The sequence below is a fragment of the Panthera onca genome, chromosome A3 (assembly GCF_046562875.1).
Source record: "Panthera onca isolate mPanOnc1 chromosome A3, mPanOnc1 haplotype 2, whole genome shotgun sequence".
In the NCBI taxonomy this organism is placed as follows: domain Eukaryota; kingdom Metazoa; phylum Chordata; class Mammalia; order Carnivora; family Felidae; genus Panthera; species Panthera onca.
This window is the reverse complement of record NC_138341.1, coordinates 35,009,736-35,030,544: the sequence shown is the minus strand read 5'-3', so window position 1 is coordinate 35,030,544 and position 20,809 is coordinate 35,009,736. Positions and strand designations below refer to the sequence as shown.

The following is a 20,809-nucleotide window of genomic DNA, read 5'->3' as shown; positions in this document are numbered from 1 at the left end:
CAAAAAAAAACCCATAAGACTAGAAACAGTAAAATGAATCTCAGAGCAAGTCATAGGGCTAATAAAATATACAGAATATGAAGATACACACAAATAATACAGCATACACACCAAAAGAATTTTAGTAGCAAATAACAAACAAATTTTTCCACAAGTTTAACTTCCCAAACTTCCTGACACTACACTATTATGTGCACACAGCTTTCTCTCAACATGAATGCAGATGCAATCTTTTTAATTTTTTTAATTTGAGAGAGAGAGAGTAAATGCCAGAGTAGGGGAGAGGAACAGAGGGACAGAGAGAATCTTAAACAGGCTCCATGCTCAGCACAAAGCCCAATGCAGGACTCGATCCTACAACCCTGGGTTCATGACAAGCTGAAATCAAGACTTGGCCACTCAACCAACTGAGCTCCCCCAGCCACCCCCCCACTGCCCCGCCGCCCTGGAGGCCAGCAGATGCAATCTTTAGAAGTAGGAGCAACATCCAACCTAGATAATGACTAAATAAAATATACCGAAAGTTGTTTCTATTTTAATCTTATATTCACCCTCCAAAAGATTATCTTCACAAGGGGCACCTGGCTGGCTCAGTTGGTTAAGCGTCTGACTTCGGCTCAGGTCATGATCTCTCGGTTTGAGGGTTTGAGCCCCGTACTGGCCTCTATGTTGACAGCTCAGAGCCTGGAGCCTGCTTCAGATTCTGTGTCTCCTTCTCTCTCTGTCCCTCCCTCACTTGCACTCTGTCTCTCTCTCTCTCTCTCAAAAATAAACACCAAAAAAGATTTTTTTAATAAAAATAAATTTTTATTATTTTTAAATTTAAAATTTAAAATTTTATTTTTATTAATTTATTAAATAAATTAAATTTTTATTTAATAAAATAAAATAAAATAATTAAACACACACACACATATTCTATTCAGAAGATAATTAATACGGGGGCGCCTGGGTGGCTCAGTCGGTTGAGCGTCCGACTTCAGCTCAGGTCATGATCCCGCAGTGTGAGTTCAAGCCCCCCATCGGGCTCGGTGCTGACAGCCCAGAGCCTGGAGCCTGCTTTGGATTCTGTGTCTCCCTCTCTCTCTGCCCCTCCCCCACTCATGTTCTGTCTCCCTCTCTCTCTGTCAAAAATAAAAGTAAACATTAAAAAAATTAAAAAAAAAAAAAAAAAAAAGATAATTACTAGAGATGCCTGGCTGGCACAATTAGAAGAAATGCAATTCTTGATCTCAGGGTCATAAATTCAAGCCCCATGTTAGGTGTAGAAATTAAATAAATAAAAACTTTAAAGAAAAAAAGAAAGGACATTAACCTATTTTAGTAACTATCTTCTTAAAATTTATTTTTGTTTTATTTTTTTATTAAAAAAATTTTTTTAAGTTTATTTATTTGGAGAGAGAGAGAGAGAACAAGCGGATGAGGGGCAGAGAGAGGGAGAGAGAATCCCAAGCAGGCTCCACGCCACCAATGAAGAGCCCAATGTGGGGCTGGAACTTAAACTGTGAGATCATGACCTGAACTGAGATCAAGAGTCAGACACTTAACTGACTGTGCCACCCAGGCGCCCCAAATTTTATTTATTTTTAGTAATTTCTACACCCAACATGGGGCTTGTACTCACGACCCTGAGACCAAGAGTCGCATGTTCCACTGACTGAGGCAAGCCAGGCACTCCTAGGTAAATGTCCTTTCTTATCCTGGCTTATCAATTGGAACATATTAAGTACTCTTAAATTCATTACTGGGATTTTCCATCATGTTAATTTTCCCCACTTTGCCAATTTGACCTATGCTACTCTCAGGGCCTGTATCTGGAACATTTGTGTGGGCTCTCTCCCATGGCTACCTTTCTCATCCTTTAGGACTCAACTTCAGTGTCCTTAAAATTCTTTCCCCTTCTGGGGCACCTGGGTCGCTCTGTAGGTTAATCATCCAACTCTTGGTTTAAGCTCAGGTCATGATCTCATGGTTTGCTTCGTGAGTTCAAGCCCTTTGTTGGGCTCTGCGTGGACAGTGCAGAGCCTGCTTGGGATTCTCTGTCTCTCTTATGCTGTCACTTTCTCTTGCTCTCTCTCAAAAATAAATAAATAAACTTCAATGAAAAAAAAATCCTTTGCCCTTCTATCCAAAAGGAGTGACCCCTATTATTCTCTATGTTAAGATCCTTGTTTATTTCCTTCTTAAAAGTTAACATCATTTTCACTATTTTTTTTTTTTTATGTCTGGTAACTTGTCTTTCATGTGTCTCCCTCATGAGACTATGAGGAGGGGCAGAAAATAGGTCCATATTGTTCACTGTTGTGTATCAGCTAGACTAGTGCCTGGTACACAACAAGTACTCAATAAATATTTGTTTAATGAATTCTTTAAAATGAGAAATCTTGGGGCAACTGGGTGGCTCAGTTGGTTGAGCGCCCAACTTCAGCTCAGGTCATGATCTCAGTTTGTGGGTTCGAGCCCCACATTGGGCTCACTGCTGTCAACCTAAAGCTCACTTGGGATCCCCTGTCTCTCCCCTCCTCTGCCCCTCCTCTACTTGCACTCTCTCAAAAGTAAATAAAACATTTTTTTAAAATAAATGAGATACCCTTTCCATATCCCTTCAAAAATAAAGGCCCTATGTAAATATTCACTATTTAATACTAGTCAATCTCACTTATTTACCAATAATCCATCTATTTAAATTGCCACTGTCTGAAATTACAAACTGTAGTCTCTCACAGTTCAATCATTCCCAGCCTCCCAAAAACCATTATTATAATAAGGACTCTCTGCTGAAAGCAGAGGACCAGGAAGAAGTTATGGATGGGAAGACAAGGGTACTTTCTTTTTTTTTTTAATTTTTTTAAATGTTTTTACTTATTTTTGAGACAGAGAGAGACAGAGCGTGAGCAGGGGAGGGGCAGAGAGAGAGGGAGACACAGAATCCGAATTAGGCTCCAAGCTCTGAGCTGTCAGCACAGAGCCCGACACAGGGCTCGAACTCACAGACCACGAGATCATGACCTGAGCTGAAGTCGGACGCTTAACTGACTAAGCCACCCAGTCGTTCCTCTTTTTTTTTTTTTTTAAAGTAGGCTTCATGCCAGCGCAGAGACCAATGTAAGGCTTGAACTCACAACCCTCAGATCAAGACTTCAGCTAAGATCAAGAGTCAGAGGCTTACCAGACCAAGCCGAGGCGCCACTGTTTTTCAAATATAATTTATTATTATTATTACTATTTTAAGTAGGCTCCACACCCAGCATGGAGCCCAACACAGGGCTTGAATTCACAACCCTGAGATCAAGACCTGAGCTGAGATCAGGAGTCGGATGCTCAACCGACTAAGCCACTCAGGTGCCCTGAGGGATACTTTTGAAGTGAACAGTATTATGACGACAAAGGAGTGTGAAATGAGCGAAGTTCAAGCTAGAGGGTGCAATCCAGTCATATTACCACTGCATACCTCTAAACAACACTCCATGATGCATCTACCTTAAAGGTTTAAGGTTATTTTGAGGCTCAGAAAAAGTAACAAACGTGAATCCCCAAGATTATACGCTTCCAGAACACCATGTCCTGATGTTTGCAAATTTAGCACAGCTGCAATTTTCCTTCTAATTGTGGGATACTTTGGCTGATGATTGTCTCACTACTGGACCTATTTTTGTTCATCCCTGAATTCCTAAAAGCACATATCTAAAAATGCCTGGCAGGTAGCAGGTCCTCAGAAATATCTGTAAAACGAACAAATCAAAATAATTTGTAAACAGTAAAAGCTATGTGCAAGCATTAACACCAGACACTGGAGAAATTCATTAATTCAACAAATAATTACTGAATGTCTTAACTATGTACCAATCACTTTATTCAAAGGCACTTGGGATGCATTAGTGAACAGAAAAGATCACTACACACATAGAGCTTACATTCTAGTCTGAGAAAACAGGCAATGAAAATAAACACAATAATTAAGTATACTTGAAGGTGATAAATGATATGGTTTTAAAAAAGAGCAAGGCAAAAAAAAAAAAAAAAAAAAAAAAAAAGAGCAAGGCAGAGCAAGGTACAGGGGATTAGAAATGACTCGGTGGTCCTAAGGTGGGTGCACATGAAAACAGCCAAGAATCTACCTGCTACATATGAGCAAGGCAGAGAGCCTCAAAGTGGAGGTCAGAGGGATAGGGAGTAGCCAAAGAATACCAGTCTCACAGGCCAACATTTCTCTTTTGTATCCTAATTAATTTTCTACATAAACTGATAAACAGCTTCGAGTTGCCTACACTTTACATCAATAACGTAAAAAAGGTTAAAATGACACCCCAACAGTTCCCACCCACAGACTGATCTAATCCTGAGACCATTCTCTTTATTTGGTAGTAGTGGTCTCAAAATACGACAACAGTTTTACAAATGCAAGGTCCACGGGGTATCTCCAGAAGCAAACCAAGATCTCGGGGCTCATAAACCAGAAATGCCCTAAACCACACCCCACTTCCTGGGGCTCAGAACTGGACCAGCCTCCAGATGGTACTTTGGGGGAAAGGTTTCAGCTAGATAGTGCCAACATTTTAACACTATGAATTCTCATAAGCTGTACAAATAAGCTTCCCAGTTGGTTTGGAGGAAAACAGAGCATCATTAGTAATCTATGGTTCATATAGTTTATGACTGTTTTCATAAGCCACCATTGCATTCATATGCAAACAGTCACAATGCTTCTGATGTCCTGGACACCAGCGACCAGGGACAAACCTTAATATAAAAGTTTTATTTACCTAAGGCCTAAAGTAGGAAGCTACTTTGCATTATACCAAAACTGTATTCTTATTAGTCTAGTCCAGAATTTTACAAATTCCCTTCAATATTAGATTTCATAGCTTCCTCCTTCTAAAGATGGAAGAGGAAAATCATGATTCACTAAAAAGGGAGAAATACAATTATGACTCTAAATATAAAAAGGGACTGAATTACAGGAGTGACCTGCTCTGAGAAGCTCCGAGCAATGTGAAGAAATATGCAGATGTTAAATACTCAGTACATTTAATATCACAGGTAATTATAAAAAGTAAAAGAATATTCAGAATCCTGCCTAACTCTCTAATCTGCAATCTCTACTTTCAAAGACTCTAGGACTGAAAGTAAAATCACCTCTTATGCCCTTTACCTAATTACCCTTCAATGGAAAACAATTATTTTTTAATATTAGAATCAAGAAAGCTCAGTGTATACCTTGTTGAGTTCTTCTATCCTTCTGATTAGGTACGGGTTACTGGAGGAATTCTCAAAGTAGACATAATCTGTAATTAAAGGAAGTAAAGAGCTTAATCTTTTCAACAGAAAGTTCACATTTGTCAATCTATGACTTTCTATATTAGGCAAATTCACTTTCAAAATGAAGTGCAGACTTCGTTCCCTGATAAAAGCAAATTTAGTAATACAAGTTTAATATATTTTCTCATAAGCCTACTATTCACAGACCCTCATTTTCCTAATATTTTCATTTCAATTAACGTTTTATCAAGTTCTCCTAAACTTTCACACCACCCATCACTAAATAATAAACAAACAGACCCCTCTTATCATTAAGTAGTCAGAGCTGACTAAACATGTCTTTTATGCTGTAACTGCTCCCACATCTTTTCCCTCAATCCAATTTACCCTGGAGTATGCTTCTCACATAAAACTATTGACCTAAGACAAATTTAGAGCATCTTGAAAAGCTTAGCAGCCCAAAATACATTTCAATCACTAAAAAAAAACAAAGCGAAACAAAACAAAAACCAATCAAGTGAGCTGAGCAGGTAAGAGGAAGCACACTGACAAACTTTTCCACAGGTCTGAGATGATGGGGGGGCAGAGGGGTGTACGGACATGAAAGGGGGGTTCACTTTCTGACAGAGCTCTCTAGAGATGATATCAGGCTTTTAAAAAACTCTTTACCATATTTAATCCAGATCCATGCAGGGTTGTGTTGTAAAGAAATCACAACCGGCTTTCAATAAAAAGGATAAAAATTTTCAAGTGTGGCTTTTCCTCTCATCTAATAGGCTCACTGGAAACTTCCCACTGTGTGTTTATTTGAAAGGTTGGGCTGCGTTGTTATTGTCTATCTCAGTGGCTCTTTCCCGTCGCTCTTCTGCAAAGTGGCCTCATTTGGCCAGGCCATTCCCACCACCATCCATCAGGAGCTCACTAATGAGCAGAGAAGAGCGAGTCTCACACACAAACACGCCACTTATCTGAATTATTATTTTACCAAGAAAGAGGGAGGAGGGCGTCGTGAGTAGGGAGAAAGTTTGTTTGACCTTATTTCTCTCTCCTGCAGAAGGCTGGGAAGGAGGCAGACACCAGAGCAAACGTCCAGGCAGAGCTCAACTCCCCACCTCTGGCTGCGGTGCCCTGGCCCCACTGTGTCCCATCTTGGGGGGGCTGGGCAAGAAACGGGGGGGGGGGGGGTGAGGAAGGAGAGGTGCAGGGCCCCGTCCCCACAAACAGGCCCCTGGCTGTGCCCCTGGCTGAACCCCCATCGCCCCCACCCCCACCCCACACTCCCACTAAAGGGGAGAAGGAGTAGAGGAGGGGGGGATGTCCCCCCATCCTCTCCAACCCCCACAGCCTGGAAGCCACGCGGGGAAAGACCATCCTATCAGGGGGTTCGACGGCCCATACCCAATGCGGGTGTCCTGGAGGGGGGCGTCTGAGGATTCACACCCCCAAGTACAGGCCTGGCCCTAGAAAACTGAGCGGGGGTGGGAGCGAGGGGCAGGGTGGGCGCCGGCCCCCAGCCGGCCACAGTCGAGGGAGGGGCGGGTGGCGGGGGTGGGAAACCCCGGCCCCTTCGGCGGGCCCCGGCGCCCCCCGCCCCCTGCGCCCTCGGCCGGGTCGCCCGCGGCTCCCAGCGGTTAGGGTGAACTCGCCCCGATCCCCCACTCCCGAGCCCGCCCCCAGACGGGCCGGGTCGGGCCGAGCTTTCCTACCTCCGACCCGGTACATGTTGGCCGCCATGTCCGCCCGCCCGCCCGCGGAGCCCGAGCCGAGCCCCGCCCGCCGCCGCCGCCGCAGCCGCCGCCGCCGCCGCCTCAGCCTCGGCCGCCGCCGCCGCCGCCGCCGCCTCGCCACGGGGGGGAGGGGAGGGAGGGACCGAGGGGAGGGGGAAGTGAAGGGGAGGGGACGCCACGGGGTGGGGGCAGGTTACCGCCCCCAGCGACGGGCTTGCAAGGCCGAGTGGGCCGGGCCGGGGGAGGTCGCTGCGGGGCCAGCAAGGACTTGGGGCGGGCGGTAGCTTGGGGGCCCTTGCTGGAAGTGGAGTACCCTAGGGCAAGGGTCGTGGCCGAAGCAGAGGCCTGTACTCGCAAAGGCGGACCTGGGGCTGTTAGAGGATTGGGGCGGGGGCAGGGGCTCAGGCTCTCCCGAGCCGGTACCGCCTCAGCCAGTGTACCCTGTCACCTGGCCACCTCCAGACAGGTCTTCCTCCCTGCTCTGTCCCTGGGAGACCCCTGTATGCGAGACCTCTAGCACGTGGGCGCCAGCCTCAGGGCAAACACTTGGGTACAACTAAGTGCACGCCGCAGAGCACCTTTCTCGTGGTGACATTAATGCAGTGGTCCTGGGTCATGCACACCTTGGGGCCAGGAGGACTCCAGGTGCTTCCAGCATCCTCAGGGAAAGCCCCAGCTGGGGACAAGTGTAGAAAAAACTGACGCCCTCCCAAGTTTACCCCAACTGCATTGGTAGGTCTATCAGCGTTCACCCCAAAACCGAGTTGAATAGAACCCACTCCCCCCCCCCCCCCCACGTGGAGGCCTCACCTCTAGACAGGCCCTACACACTGCGCTGCCCTGCCAGGAAAAGAGGCCCTTAGAGAAGGGAGTGGGGGGGTTCTTTTTGCCCATAGGGGAACAGGACCCTACCTTTCACCACCAACCACAAAGGAGGAGATAGTTTTAGTCACCTTGCCACTGATGCACTGTTAACTAGTTATGTGTCTAAAGCTTTTAAATCATTATTATTTTCCCATGCTAATTCTCTAGGCAATCCCTGTGTTCTCAGCCTTAATTCCCTCACAGGAAACTAACAAAAAACAAATAGAGTTGAATCTTAGCTGGGGCAATCCCCCCAAATGAACGCAAACAACTTTCTTTAAAAAGCCAATCCATTCCAAACTGCTCCCAGGCATTGTCATATAATCAGCATAAAGATGATCCCTCCCCTTCCTGGGCTGTTTGGAGTTTCTGGTGATTTACAGCTACATGTTGGTGACTCTGGGTGTGGGATCTGTGCAGGGATGGGAAGTGTCCTAAGAAAAGATTGTGTTTTGTTTGTATGGTGATGGCATTTGTGATGGTCCGTTATCACAAATTACTAAGGTGAAAAAAATAATTTCCTACATAGCTGAGGCAAAGTAAAAAATAAAAAAAAACACCTTTGCCTGAATCACCTTGATTATGTGTGACCCAAGTTTCTTCAGATATAAAATGGGAACATTAATTCCATTTCACAGGTGAGTTGAGGATCAGTTGTGATGATATATGAAAATGCTTTATAAATCTTTCAGCAGAGAGCACTATGTAAATAACAGGTGTCTGTTGCTTTTTATTAACTCCATAATGTTTCAGATTCCCAAGGGTTTTATACCATGGGTACAATGTGAGCCTGTGTCAGCTCTTCTGACCCAGAGAAAAAAGCAGAAGTGTTCTGTTATGCACACTGAATAGTTGTCGTTTATCATAATCCTTTTACTGGACATCCCACGGAAAACATATTGTGACATATCTGACATCACTGTCTCCATTTCTGTGCTGACACATAAATAGGTTGAATAATTCACCTGGAGTCATCCCGTAAACTGGTAGCAGTATTGAGATTATAATTCAGCCCTTTCCTCTGGCCTACAATTCTCTAAACCAGAAGCCTTTTTCCAAGTGAAAAGGCCACCTGAAAACCATAAACTACGAAGGAACAGATCACAAGCTTTAAAGCCTTTGACCATTCCATCATTTTTAAATAAATGAGCACTTTTCCCCCCTTCAAAATATTTCTGTATTTCTGTTAGTTCCGTACTGCTCTCTCATTTCCCCAACTTTGTGCACCTTAGCAAGTATTTGTGGTGACTGTACTAACCATACTTAATGGGCAAAAGGTGCCAAGAAAACTTCCTCCATCCATACCCACCTCCTGTCCTTAGGAACAGTCTTATCCAGAAGTCCCCCATTGAAAGGTTTCAGAGACTTGGGGGGAGGAGCAGGAAGTACGATGGTGCCAGAACCCAGGGCCTTTTCCTTCCTCTAGATTTTGTATGTTCAACCTCTTCCACCTCCAGCTCCTGGGCCGGTGTCTTCTACATAGTACATGCTCCATATCTGAAAGCATAAATACCAATGATGGGCTCAGTATAGTTAGAGAACTAGGTACTGATTTGAATGCGAGGATTTTGTCTATGAAACTTACATGCCTCCTAATATCAAAGAGGTACTGCCATAATGGAGTTTCGCAAATGTTTGGAGATTAAAAGAAACCCTCAAAGCAGAGAAAGGGTGGAAAAGCCTTTACCTTCAAAGGAAGCAAAGGTACCTCTACCTCCGGAGGCTGTGTGGTTCAGATCACCACAAACTTGTCATCAACCAGCCCAAACTTCACTCCTAGTTTGGCTATTTAGCTGTAAGACCTTGAGCAAGATACTTATCCTCACCGAGCCTCAAGTTCTTCAAAATACGATTAGGGATTGATACTTATAGCAAAGTCTTGTGCTTAAAACAATACATAAAGTGTTTGGCACATGTTAAGAGTTACCTATATATTAGGTCCTTTCTCTCTATGCCAGCCACCCTCACCACTAAGGAAGAGGTGTCTCTCAGACCTTGCCAGAAATCCCCTGGCAAATCCAACCTTCCGTGGGAAAAATTTCCTGGCATGGCTATTGTGATTAAAGAATCATTGTAAGCGGGGGGGGGGGGGGGGGGGGGGGGGGGGGGTGGTCGGGGGGGTGCTAGGTGGCTCAGATAGTAAGCATCTGACTCTTGATTTTGGTTCAGGTCATGATCTCATGGTGAGCAGGGAGCCTGCTTGAGATTCTCTCTCTCTCTCTCTCTCTCTCTCTCTCTCTCTCTCTCCTCTCTCTCTCTCTCTCAAAATAAATAAATAAATAAACATTGAAAAAAAAAGAGAGAGAATCATGGTAAGAAATTGTCTAAAGGCCCATTGTGTTCCTGTGTCAGTTTCTAGCATCCCACCACTTAGCTGAAGAGAAATGGATGCTCAAGAAAGCAGTAAATGGGGACACCTGGGTGACTCAGTCAGTTGCATGTCCGACTCTTGATTTCAACTCAGGTCATGATCCCAGGGTCGTGGGATCAAGCCTCAGGACAGGCTCCAAGCTGAATACGGAGCCTGCTTAAGATTCTCTTTTTCTCTTTTTCTCTCCCTCGGCCCCTGTGCCCCTTTCATAAGAAAGGAGGGAAGGAAGAAGTAAATGAGACAGAGTTGATTTTTGTCTCAATCTGAGGATAGAGTTTTCATACAGGTTCTACAGAGCTGGCCAGAGACTAGAAGCTTCGTGATATTGAATTCAGGAAAGGAACTTGGGTAGGAGGGGGGTGTCTAGAATCTAATTAATCTGAAATTAGATGCCAGGTTTTGGATAAAGGATTATATCTTATTGTTTGTGTTTTCTATGATTTGTTTCTCTCTCTGTCTTTTTTTCTTTTCTTTCACTAACTTGTTTTGTTATTTAGTAAAATTCTTTTGGAAAAAGGCCAGCCTGTCTCAGCTATTCTAAGGAGATCCTAGGCTTTAAAGGCACATGTGCTGTATCCTAGGAGAAAGCTAAGCATATAACAGCAAGAATCAAAGCAGGGAGCCCCCGAGGGAAAGGAAATGAGAGTCAGGAGTTTTGTAGCTTCTAGAGTCAAGGAGCATCGCCTTCCATCCATCCCTGTGCTGAAAACATGAAGCTCAGGGCTAATCTCAGAAGGTCTTGGTTTTTGGAAATGTGCATTTTAGGAGTCCATGGTTTTCTCATGCCCTCCAAGGGGATCTGGCTCAGCCATTGGGTTGCATCCACAGGAGGTTCCTACTCTAGAGACAGCATTGCTTCCAGGTAGCAGAAAAGGGACCAGAAATCACAATGGGGACAAGCATGAGCCCCTGGAAGGTTGAACTAATTGATCTTAAAGCTTCCCTTTTTTAGCTGGCAAAATGCTATAAATTTGGACAGGGAGATGGCTGGGCAGTACAGGGTGTGGAGTCAGGAAAACGAATTATAAGGGGCAATGGGAATGTCTAAGGGATTTAACAGGGAGTGTTTATAGGAATGACACAGGCTGCAGTAAAGAGGATTAGACAAGATGGAAGGGTCTAGGCAGGAGATCAGTTGGTAGGTTGGTGAGGAAACATGATGAGATTGGTAGGTTGGTGAGAAGGGATGATGGCTTGACCTAGGGTAGAGGCAGGGGGATGGGAGAAAAGTAGAGGGATTTGAGAAAGATTCAGGAGGTAGGGGTTATGGGATCTGATGACTTTGGAGAGGTAGAGTATGAGTAACTGGGTGGGAAGAGGTATGATGCAGTGGGTTTAAAACGCTAGAGTAGGGGGGCACCTGGCTGACTCAGTAGGAAGAGCATGCAACTCTTGATCTCAGGGTCGTGAGTTCAAGCCTTGCATTGGGTATAGAGATTACTGAAAAATAAATGAACTTTAAACTTTTTTAAAAGGTTTATTTTTAAGAGAGAGAGAGAGAAAGAGGGAGGGCACGAGTGGGGGAGGGGCAGAGAGAGACAGACAGACAGACAAAGGATCGGAAGTGGGCTCTGTGCTGACAGCAGCAAGCCGGATGTGGGGTTCCAACTCATGAACCATGAGATCATGACCCGAGCCAAAGTCAGATGCTCAACTGACTGAGCCACCCAGGCGCCCCTAAATAAATAAACTGTTAAAAATTAATTAATTAATTAAAAAAAATACTGTAGGGTAGGCAATTTGGGGGAGGAGGGATAGTTGACAGGTTTAATGTTAAGCAAATTGTGTTGTTTTCCTTTTGGAAACATCCAGGTAGATGCTTCGTCTTTAGGAAAGAGGTGGACAAATAGGCCTAGAGCTTAAAAGAGAGATCTGCAGTGAAAATAGCCTCTTCTGTGTCACCATCTACACAGAGCCTGCCTGTCTTGTCTAAGGAGTAAACCAAACCCTGGCCCCAGGGGAAGAAGCAGGTTCCCTGAGTCCTTCAGCTTGGGAAAAAAACAGGTTTAGCAGGTCCGGGTTCAGGAGATCAGAGTCCAGGTCCAAATGTGCAAACAGGCAGGGCATGGGCAGACAGCCACACAAGTCGCTGACCAAGACAGACAGTGAAGATGTAGGGGAATGCCCAGGGCTGACCATCTCACAAGGGTCAGTGAGCAAAATTCTCAGACTGAGATAGAGAGTTCCGCTCCCAGCTCTGGAAAAGCAGCCAGGGTTGAGGAGAAGGAAGGAGGAAAGCCAGAAAGAAGAGGAGAAGGGAAGGGATCCAGTCTGAAAAAGCAAACCTGACTACTCTCTACCTTACCTTCTTGCCTCTAAGATCCTATGGTGTGGGTTGAATGGTAGTCTCCCAAAAGATATGGCTTGTGAATGGGATCTTATTTAGATAAAGGGTATTTTCAGATGAAATTAAGTTAAGGATCTGGAGATGAAATCATCCTGGATTAGAATGGGCCCTAAATCCAATCACAAGTGTTCTTATGGGAGGTGGGAGACACAAAGTGAAGAGGAGAAGTCCATGTGAAGGTGGAGGCAGCGACTGGAGTTACTCAATCGTAAGCCAAGGAATACCAAAGCCTGCCAGCAACCACCAGATATTGGAGAAGAAGTATGGAATGAATTCTCCCTCAGAGCCCTCAGAAGGAATCAACCCAGGGTGTCTGGGTGGCTCAGTCAGTTAAGTGTCCGACTCTTGATTTTGACTCTTGACTTCTACTCAGGTCATGATCTCATGGTTTTTGAGTTCAAGCCCTGCATTGGGTTCTGCACAGACAGCAAGGAGCCTGCTTGGGATTCTCTCGCCCTCCCTCTCTCTGCCCCTCCTCTGCTCATTCTCTCTGTCTCTCTCTCTTGCTCTCAAAACAAAATAAACTTTTTTTTTTTTTTTTAAAGAAGGAATCAACCCCGCTGACATGTTGATTCCTGGGTTCTGGCTACCAGAACTGTGGTGAAAATATGTTTCTGTTGTTTGAAGAAACCCAGTTTGTGGTAATTTGTACAGCAGATCTAGAAAACTAATACAGATGCTATCCACAACTCAATTTTAAGTAAATATAGATTCATCCAGAAAACACTGAACACTATATGCAGAGACAAAGGGATGCAGAAGAAAAGAAGGACGCAGAAAGAAAGGAATCCAATACCACTTCATCTAAGTCCTATTCAAACCAAAGATGGCAAAAATTTTGTACCAAATTATATAGGACGACACTTAATCATGTAGGCTGTTGTTCCCTCTTACCCCAGTACTATAATAGCTTTTTTAAAAAAATGTTTCTTTATTCGTTTTTGAGAGAGAGTAAGAGCACAAGCAGGGGAGGGGCAGAGAGAGAGGGAGACACAGAATCCAAAGCAGGCTCCAGGCTCTGAGCTGTCAGCAAAAAGCCCGGCATGGGACTCGAACCCACAACCCGTGAGATCATGACCTGAGCCAAAGTCGGATGCTCAAGTGACTGAGCCCCCCAGGCGCCCCTGTTATAGCTTTTCATTGCCATTTACCTATTCTTTCAGATGAACTGTGTCTTCGTGGTAAGATCAGTGAATCCCATAGGTATAGGCCACTTACTGCATTTTTTTTATCTTAAAAAATGTTTCTTGGTTGTAAGTGATGCTGGGCGTGATAACATGGTCTGAAATAAAGCCTTTTGAAAGTTAAAAAAAAAACAAATCAAAAAGATCACTTGAGCTGCAGTGCAGAGGATAGACTGTGGGGAATGGAAACAGGGAGACTAGTTAGAAGGCTAACATAGTTCAAGGAGGAAGAAGGTGACAAACGTTTGGAATAGAATTGTAGCTGTCATGGCCCAAGGAGTTGTTTTTTTTTGTTTTGTTTTGTTTTGTTTTTTTGTGGGAGATACATTTTTAAGGCAGAGCCAACAGTTCTTGCTGAAGGATTGGATGTAGGAGATGAGAGGACAAAATCATAGATGTTAGTACTGCCAAATGCTTATAGATATCTGTTCAGAGGTGTTAAACAGACAAGCAGATGTGGGCTCTGGAGCTCAGCACAGAGACACAGGCTAAAAATGCAAATCTGTTTAGGCAGTCAATGAGGCTGGGGACTGGTCAGTTCAGCTGAGAGAGAGTGTAGATGGGGGAGGCAGGCAGAAGCCTACACCCTGGGGCAAGCCAGCATTTTGCTAGCAGGTTCTGTACCCCAGCTGCACCAGAGGAACTACTTATCATTACCGGTCCCACCCCCCAGAGATCCCGATTTAATTAGTGCAGAGTGGACCCTGATTTTCAGCTAAAAGAAAAAAAAAATTCTCAGGTTATTCTGAAATACAGTCAAGACTGAGACATACTCATGTAGTGATCAGAAGAGGAGAGGCACAGAGGAGGACTGAGGGAGCAGTGAGGTAGGCGGGAGAAAAGCCAGAGGAGTACGGGTCCCAGAAACCAAGTGAATAAGGGAGGGGCTCAGCTGTGACAAATCAGAGCAACAGATCATCGACCCCTGGATTTGACAAGGTGCTGGTCATCAGAGACCAACTCCTCTGTTACCATCTTTCCTTTGGTGGCTCCTGACTCTCCAGATACCTAGGCAGCTCAAAATGGATTAGTAGAGTTTGGCCCTAGAGATTCTACAGAGTGGATGACTCCAAGGACAGAGAGTAGGGCTTCTGAACTCCCCAGACTGAGGGATGAAGACTGGAGTTTGCTCTTTTCATCAGCTCCTTTTATGTTTATCTGTGGTTTATAGCAGCTGCCCTTTCTGAAAGAGACTGAGGGGGAAAAAATATATTAAAAAAAAAAAAATAAAAGAGACTGAGGGAAGTTTATTTGCACTCTTGATTTCAGAAAGCACAGACTATGTGGAAGGGCTCAAAGCTATACTTTGAACTCCTGGATAAATAGATCGTTGTTTATGTTTCCTTTTATCTCTGCGAAGTTTTGGAGGAAAAAAGCACAAGTATTACAGAGCTGTCCCAAGGAGCTTCTTTTACAAAGCCAAAGCCAGGACCATATCATTAATGGCAACTAACACAGTGCTCCCCATCTAATTGCATAGATCAGAGCACTGAGGGGTTAGCTCCAAAAAGAGGGCACCTGGAGGCAGTTTAATCTTTTTGAGGTTTTGCCAAAGGACACCCAGGACTTGTCCAGCCAAATCCCATCATTGGTTCCTTTCTGTACGAGGAGAAAAAGTGTGCATCTCCTGAAGTCCTAACTTTCCCCCCAGGCTCCTGGTATCATGGGGTGAAATTTAGACTGTGTTCTTGGAATAGAAGGCAGAACCCATGTTACAAGCCAGAATTCTGGAGGTGAAAGGAGGATGGAAGGTTCCAGTATTTCATGGAGTCTCCTTAATACCTCTGCCCTTGAACTCAACTGCCTCCTTTTATTTGGTATCCTGATTCTCTGCTCTATATTCACACAGGATTTAGGTTGGACCTGTTCTAAGTGGCCCTGACGTCTCTCCAACAGGTTGAAGCAACCTTGAAGGTGGAGTCCAAACACTCTGTGGCATCGGTGTTCCTTCCTCTTCCTGCTTCTCTCACTCTCCCCACCAGTGAGACCCCTGCACCCCCTCATGGCCTCTCAGATCTGCCCTGCGATGGGGAAGCACAATGACTCCATCCAGGAGTAGCTTCGAGGAGAAGCCTTTAGGCTCAAGACGGACTTCTCTGTTCTGGTCCAGCTTCTCCCAAAGCGACTGCAGCAGAGGGCAGGCCCTGAGACTTGAGGGATGGCATGACTCCCAGCCAGTGGCATGTTCCTGGGATCAGATGCATTATTTATGATGCTGGTGTCAGCATGGCTCCCAGGCACCAGGGGAAATGGAAAAGGCACTTGGGCCTGGGCTGATTAAACTAAATATTTAAACAGGAATCAGGAATTGAGGCAAAATTCATTTTTCTTCAGTAAGGCAGAGAGCGCCACAAATGACTTCAAGGCTGGGGACTTAGTAAACACCATGCTGATCATCAGGGAAGACTGGAGGCCTCTGGTCCTCCACAGTCAGCTCCCTGTTCCCTCTCTGGGGCAGATCTCAAGGGTTTGCAGGGGACTTGGGAGTCAGAGTAGGGGAGGAGAGATGAAGGAATCGGGGAATGGTTTGAGACACTGTGGGAATGAGGTTAGGAAACACCAGGACAAAAGTCAGACTGAGTTCATGCCTCCAGCTGCTGCTTCTTTCTCCAGAGACTTCCATTTCCTTGTCTCCCAAGATCTGTTCCATTGCATTTGCCCACATTATCACATTTATCTTTTGATTAGTCCGAAGGAGGGTGGTAGGGTGTCAGGCAATCATGGACCAACACTCTTCTCTTAATTCTTCTTCTTTTAAAAAATTTCTTTTAATGTTTATTTATTCTTGAGAGAGAGAGAGAGAGACAGAGCATGAGTTGGGGGGGGGGGCAGAGAGAGAGAGGGAGACACAGAATCCGAAGCAGGCTCCAGGCTCTGAGCTGTTAGCACAGAGCCCGACATGGGGCTCGAACTCACAGACTAGGAGATCATGACCTGAGCTGAAGTCGGACACTTCACCGACTGAGCCACCCAGGCGCCCCTTCTCTTAATTCTTCTCATCTCACCAGAGACAGGTCCCAGTCAGGAAGCCAACCTCCATCCATTTGCACACTAACATACTGGAGACTGTGCACAGACAGCCCACATGAGGTCTGGGCCCTCCATTCACAACATCCAGAAACCTCTAGATTTGAGCAAAGATGAGATTTGAAAAGGAAATTTCCTGGTGGGAAGAAGCCCTTGTCATTTGGTTTGGTTCTTCCCGCTGTGTTTTTTCCCTCCCTGTGGGGTCCATCACTTGTATTTCCACACGAGTCACCATCCCTGGCCCCCAGGGATGTGATTTTCTCAGTCCCAGCATGAACATGCTCCCTTCGCCTGTCCTCTTATTACAGCTGAGACAGGTTGGCATTTTCAAAATTAACTTTTGTAAGAACTTAGGAAAGAAAGGGAAATAATTGCAGAAAATACAAATGAGTAAGTTCAATTCAATTCAACGTTTATTGAGAGTCTTGTGCTTAGCCAATATGCTGTACTCTGAGTTACCTTGATGGTTAAAATAGTGTTCTGGTCCTCAAGGAGTTCACTGCCCAATAGAAGAGGTAGTCATGAATATATGGTGAGGTATAATCTAATAAGATAAGGGCCACGTTAGCCCAGAATTGGGAGCAATTAATATGGTCTGCTGTAGGGGTAGGGCTTCCAGAGAAGGCTTTAAGAGAAGGTAATATTTGGGGTACCTGGGTGGCTCAGTCTGGTAAGCATCCGACTTCAGCTCAGGTTATGATCTAGCGGTTCATAGGTTTGAGCCCCGTGTCGGGCTCTGTGCTGACAGCTCTCGTAGCCTGGAGCCTGTTTTGGATTCTGTCTCCCGCTCTCTCTCTCTGCCCCTCCCCCACTAGTGCTCTGTCTCCTCCCCTACCCCCCCCCAGTCAAAAATAAATAAACATTAAAAAAATAGAGAGAGAAGGTAATGGACCTTCAATTAAAATGAGGATTTTGCCTGGTAAAGAGTCAGAAAGGACATTCCAGTCAAAGGAAGCAGCATATAGAAAGTACACACAATGAGGGGCGCCTGGGTGGCTCAGCGGGTTAAGCGTTCGACTTTGGCTTAGGTCATGATCTGTGCTGACAGCTCAGAGCCTGGAGCCTGCTTCCAATTCTGTGTCTCCCTGTCTCTCTGCCCCTCCCCTGTTCACACTCTGTCTTTCAATAATAAATAAAAACGTTAAAAAAAAAATTTAAAGAAAGTACACACATGGCATATAAGAACCAACTGCAAAGTTGGTTCAAGGCCAGATCGCTAAAGAGCTTGACTTGATCATATGGTGCCTATAGGCACTGGGGAGCTAACATGATTATGTCTGTGTTTAAGTAAGAAGTATAGTAGTGGCTAAAATTTAATAAACTGGCATTTTGATTTATGCCACAGTCTCCTGTGAGTTAAGCATAAATATATTAAGTTTCTAGACCTGCAGAACTGACAATTGAGCGTGGGCTAAAGTATCATCACCCCATGAAACAGCCAGGCTCCCCAGAAGACTTACTTTTTCTTTAAAGTTTATTTATTTATTTTGAGAGAGAGAGAGAGCACAAGTGAGGGAAGAGGCAGAAAGAGAGAGAGAGAGAGAGAGAGAGAGAGAGAGAGAGAGAGAATCTCAAGAAGGCTCCACACTCAGCACAGAGTCTGAATGTGGGGCTCGTACTCACCAACCATAGGATCATGACCTGAGCAGAAATCAAGAGTCGGATGCTTAACCAACTGAGCCATCCAGGCGCCCCATCAGAAACATTTTTTAATTAAGAGAAAATAAAAAAAACAATGACATAGACACAAAATGATAGAGTAGAACTTTCTGAAGTCAAGTTTATCAGTCCAGAAATTATCACTTCTCTCGGGTGTTAGGACTGCACCCCTTTCCCTTGCACTCCTTCAGGTGCCAATCACCTGCTTGGCACAGAGGTGGGGGAAGACACTGAGGCAGAGGGGAAAGACAGAAAGCCTCCCCACCCTTCTAGTGCATCCCAGATGTCTGTTCCTCTCTGAGATATAGCCTTATTCCACCCCTGAGTTCATGACACAGTCCTGCTGTCCGGCTCAGGTCATGATCTTGCGATCTGTAGGTTCGAGCCCCGTGTCGGGTTCTGTGCTGACAGATCAGAGCCTGGAGCCTGCTTCTGATTCTGTGTCTCCCTCTCTCTCTGCTCCTCCCTGACTCATGCTCTCTGTCTCAGAAATAAATAAACATTAAAAAAAAAATTAAAAAAAAAAGAAAGCTGACCACACCCAACAAGGGGTTAAGGCACAAAGTCAAAATAGAAAGGATTCTCTGGACTTCTGGACCTGACTTGAAATATTCAATGTGAAAGCAAATTCTGGGGAAAGAAAGAAACCATGGAATTGTATTTTGGATGATTTTTTTTTTCTGATTATGAAAGTAGTATATATTCAATGTAGAAAACCAGAAAAATATAGGAAGGGATTTAAAAAAACAATACTTGTGATCTCACCACCCAGATATAACCGATGATAACATGTTAGTTCACCTTTCCAATGCTGTTTCAATGCAAAAGTATTATTTTTTAATCAAATTATAAAAAAATAGAATGCTTTTTTGGAAATTTTTCCCTTAAACTAACTTTGTTAGCTTATATAAACCAAAAAAAACCAAAAAAACAAAAAAACAACAACAACAACAACAACAAAAAACAAACGAAACAAAACACAAAACTTAAGTAATATAGCTAAGAAGATATCAGATCACAAATGCCTGTGGACTCCAGGCTGAGATGAAACTTTTGTGTGGAGACCGCAGGGAGCCTCTGAAAGGTCTTAAGCAAGGATGTGACAAGCATCTTAGAAATAACTCTCCAGAGCAGCAAGGAGGACAAATCCGAGAAGGGCAAGATTAATGCAAGGAAGATAGGGAAGCTGAAGGGACTCCATCTTTAGAAAGGCTCTGTCTCTGTTGCTTTTCTGCTAGCCCCCATTTACTCACGTTCTATATTTCACCTTGCATCTGAATAAACCAAAGAAGCTATGTTCCTGCTCCAAGGGGGAGACAAGAAAGTTGATCATTCTCTGAGTTTCATCCTAGGCCCCCAAATACCTGACAACATCTAAAAAGAACTGGATCCCCAACACGTTCCAGGACATTAGCTTCGAACAAACCCCAGTCGACACTGGCATCAATACCCCCTACCTTTGGTAATTTATGAAATAACACCAATTATTCGTTTGACAGCCATTTTTGATTGGACTCTGCCCTGGATTCCTGAAGGAACACATACCGTGGACCCCTTTCCAATATAAACCCCTTAACCCCAAGTGACGATGAGACTCCCTCTCCTCTCCTCTCCTTTCCTTTTGGAGTCTCTCAGATACTCTGTCTGCTATGCTCTATTACTCACCCTCTTCAATAAACTTTGCTTTTACTTCTTCCTGGCTCAGGTTTGATTTCTATCCTGTGCTAAACCAAAGACCCTTTTGGCTGGTCCTGTGGGGGGCCCCTCTGGATCTCTGGACCTGGCCTGCCTAAGCCCAGTTACAGAAAGCATTTTTAATAGTCCAGTTTTTGCAGAAAGCTTTTTAAAAAAAGATTTTATTGTATTTTATTTTGAGGGGAGGGAAGGGCAGAGAGAGAGGGAGAGAGAATCCCAAGCAAGCTCCACACCCGGTGCAGAGCCCAATACCGGGCTTGATTTCATGACTGTGAGATCATGACCCGAGCCCACATCATGCCCTGAGCCAAAATCAAGAGTCAGATGCCAAACGGACTGAGCCACCCAGGTGCCCCAGGGTTTTATCTTTAATCTGTACACCCAATGTGGGGCTGAACTCACAAACCCAAGAACAAGAGTCCCATGCTCTACTGAGCCAGCCAGGCGTCCCACAGAAAGCTTTTTCAGTAGTCCAAGTAAGAGATGGTTTTAAGACCGCCTTCTTCATATTCTGTTCTTAACTTGTGGATTGACTTAGATTCACTTGCATTCTGAATTATTCATTAATTACCCAAGAGAGAGAAGTAAGGAATAACTGAATCCCTACAATGGCTACAAGATTCTACCCCTCTGATTTATACCTCTATCCTTTCTTCTCTACTATGGTCTTTTGCCT

At 44.6% G+C, this 20,809-nt stretch overlaps 1 protein-coding gene across 9 annotated transcripts in view; it reads right to left on the bottom strand.

Annotated features, from left to right (window-relative positions):
- MTA3 (metastasis associated 1 family member 3) overlaps positions 1-20,809 on the bottom strand; it is a 226,700-nt gene that overhangs the window by 175,572 nt on the left and 30,319 nt on the right. For 4 of the 9 annotated variants that reach the window (XR_009616011.3, XM_078444775.2, XM_060653604.3 and 1 more), the window contains exons 1-2: positions 6,966-7,100; positions 5,218-5,285 (exon numbers count right to left, since the gene is read on the bottom strand). Coding sequence is in view for 4 of the 9 variants with exons in the window: in XM_078444775.2 (XP_078300901.1) it covers positions 5,218-5,285; positions 6,966-6,993 (96 nt within the window). In the remaining 5 variants the exon portion in view is untranslated. Of the gene's footprint in view, positions 1-5,217; positions 5,286-6,244; positions 6,264-6,293; positions 6,400-6,657; positions 6,903-6,965; positions 7,102-20,809 lie in introns of those variants that run through there. The other 5 variants (XM_078444774.2, XM_078444772.2, XM_078444771.2 and 2 more) reach the window with 5 other exon arrangements.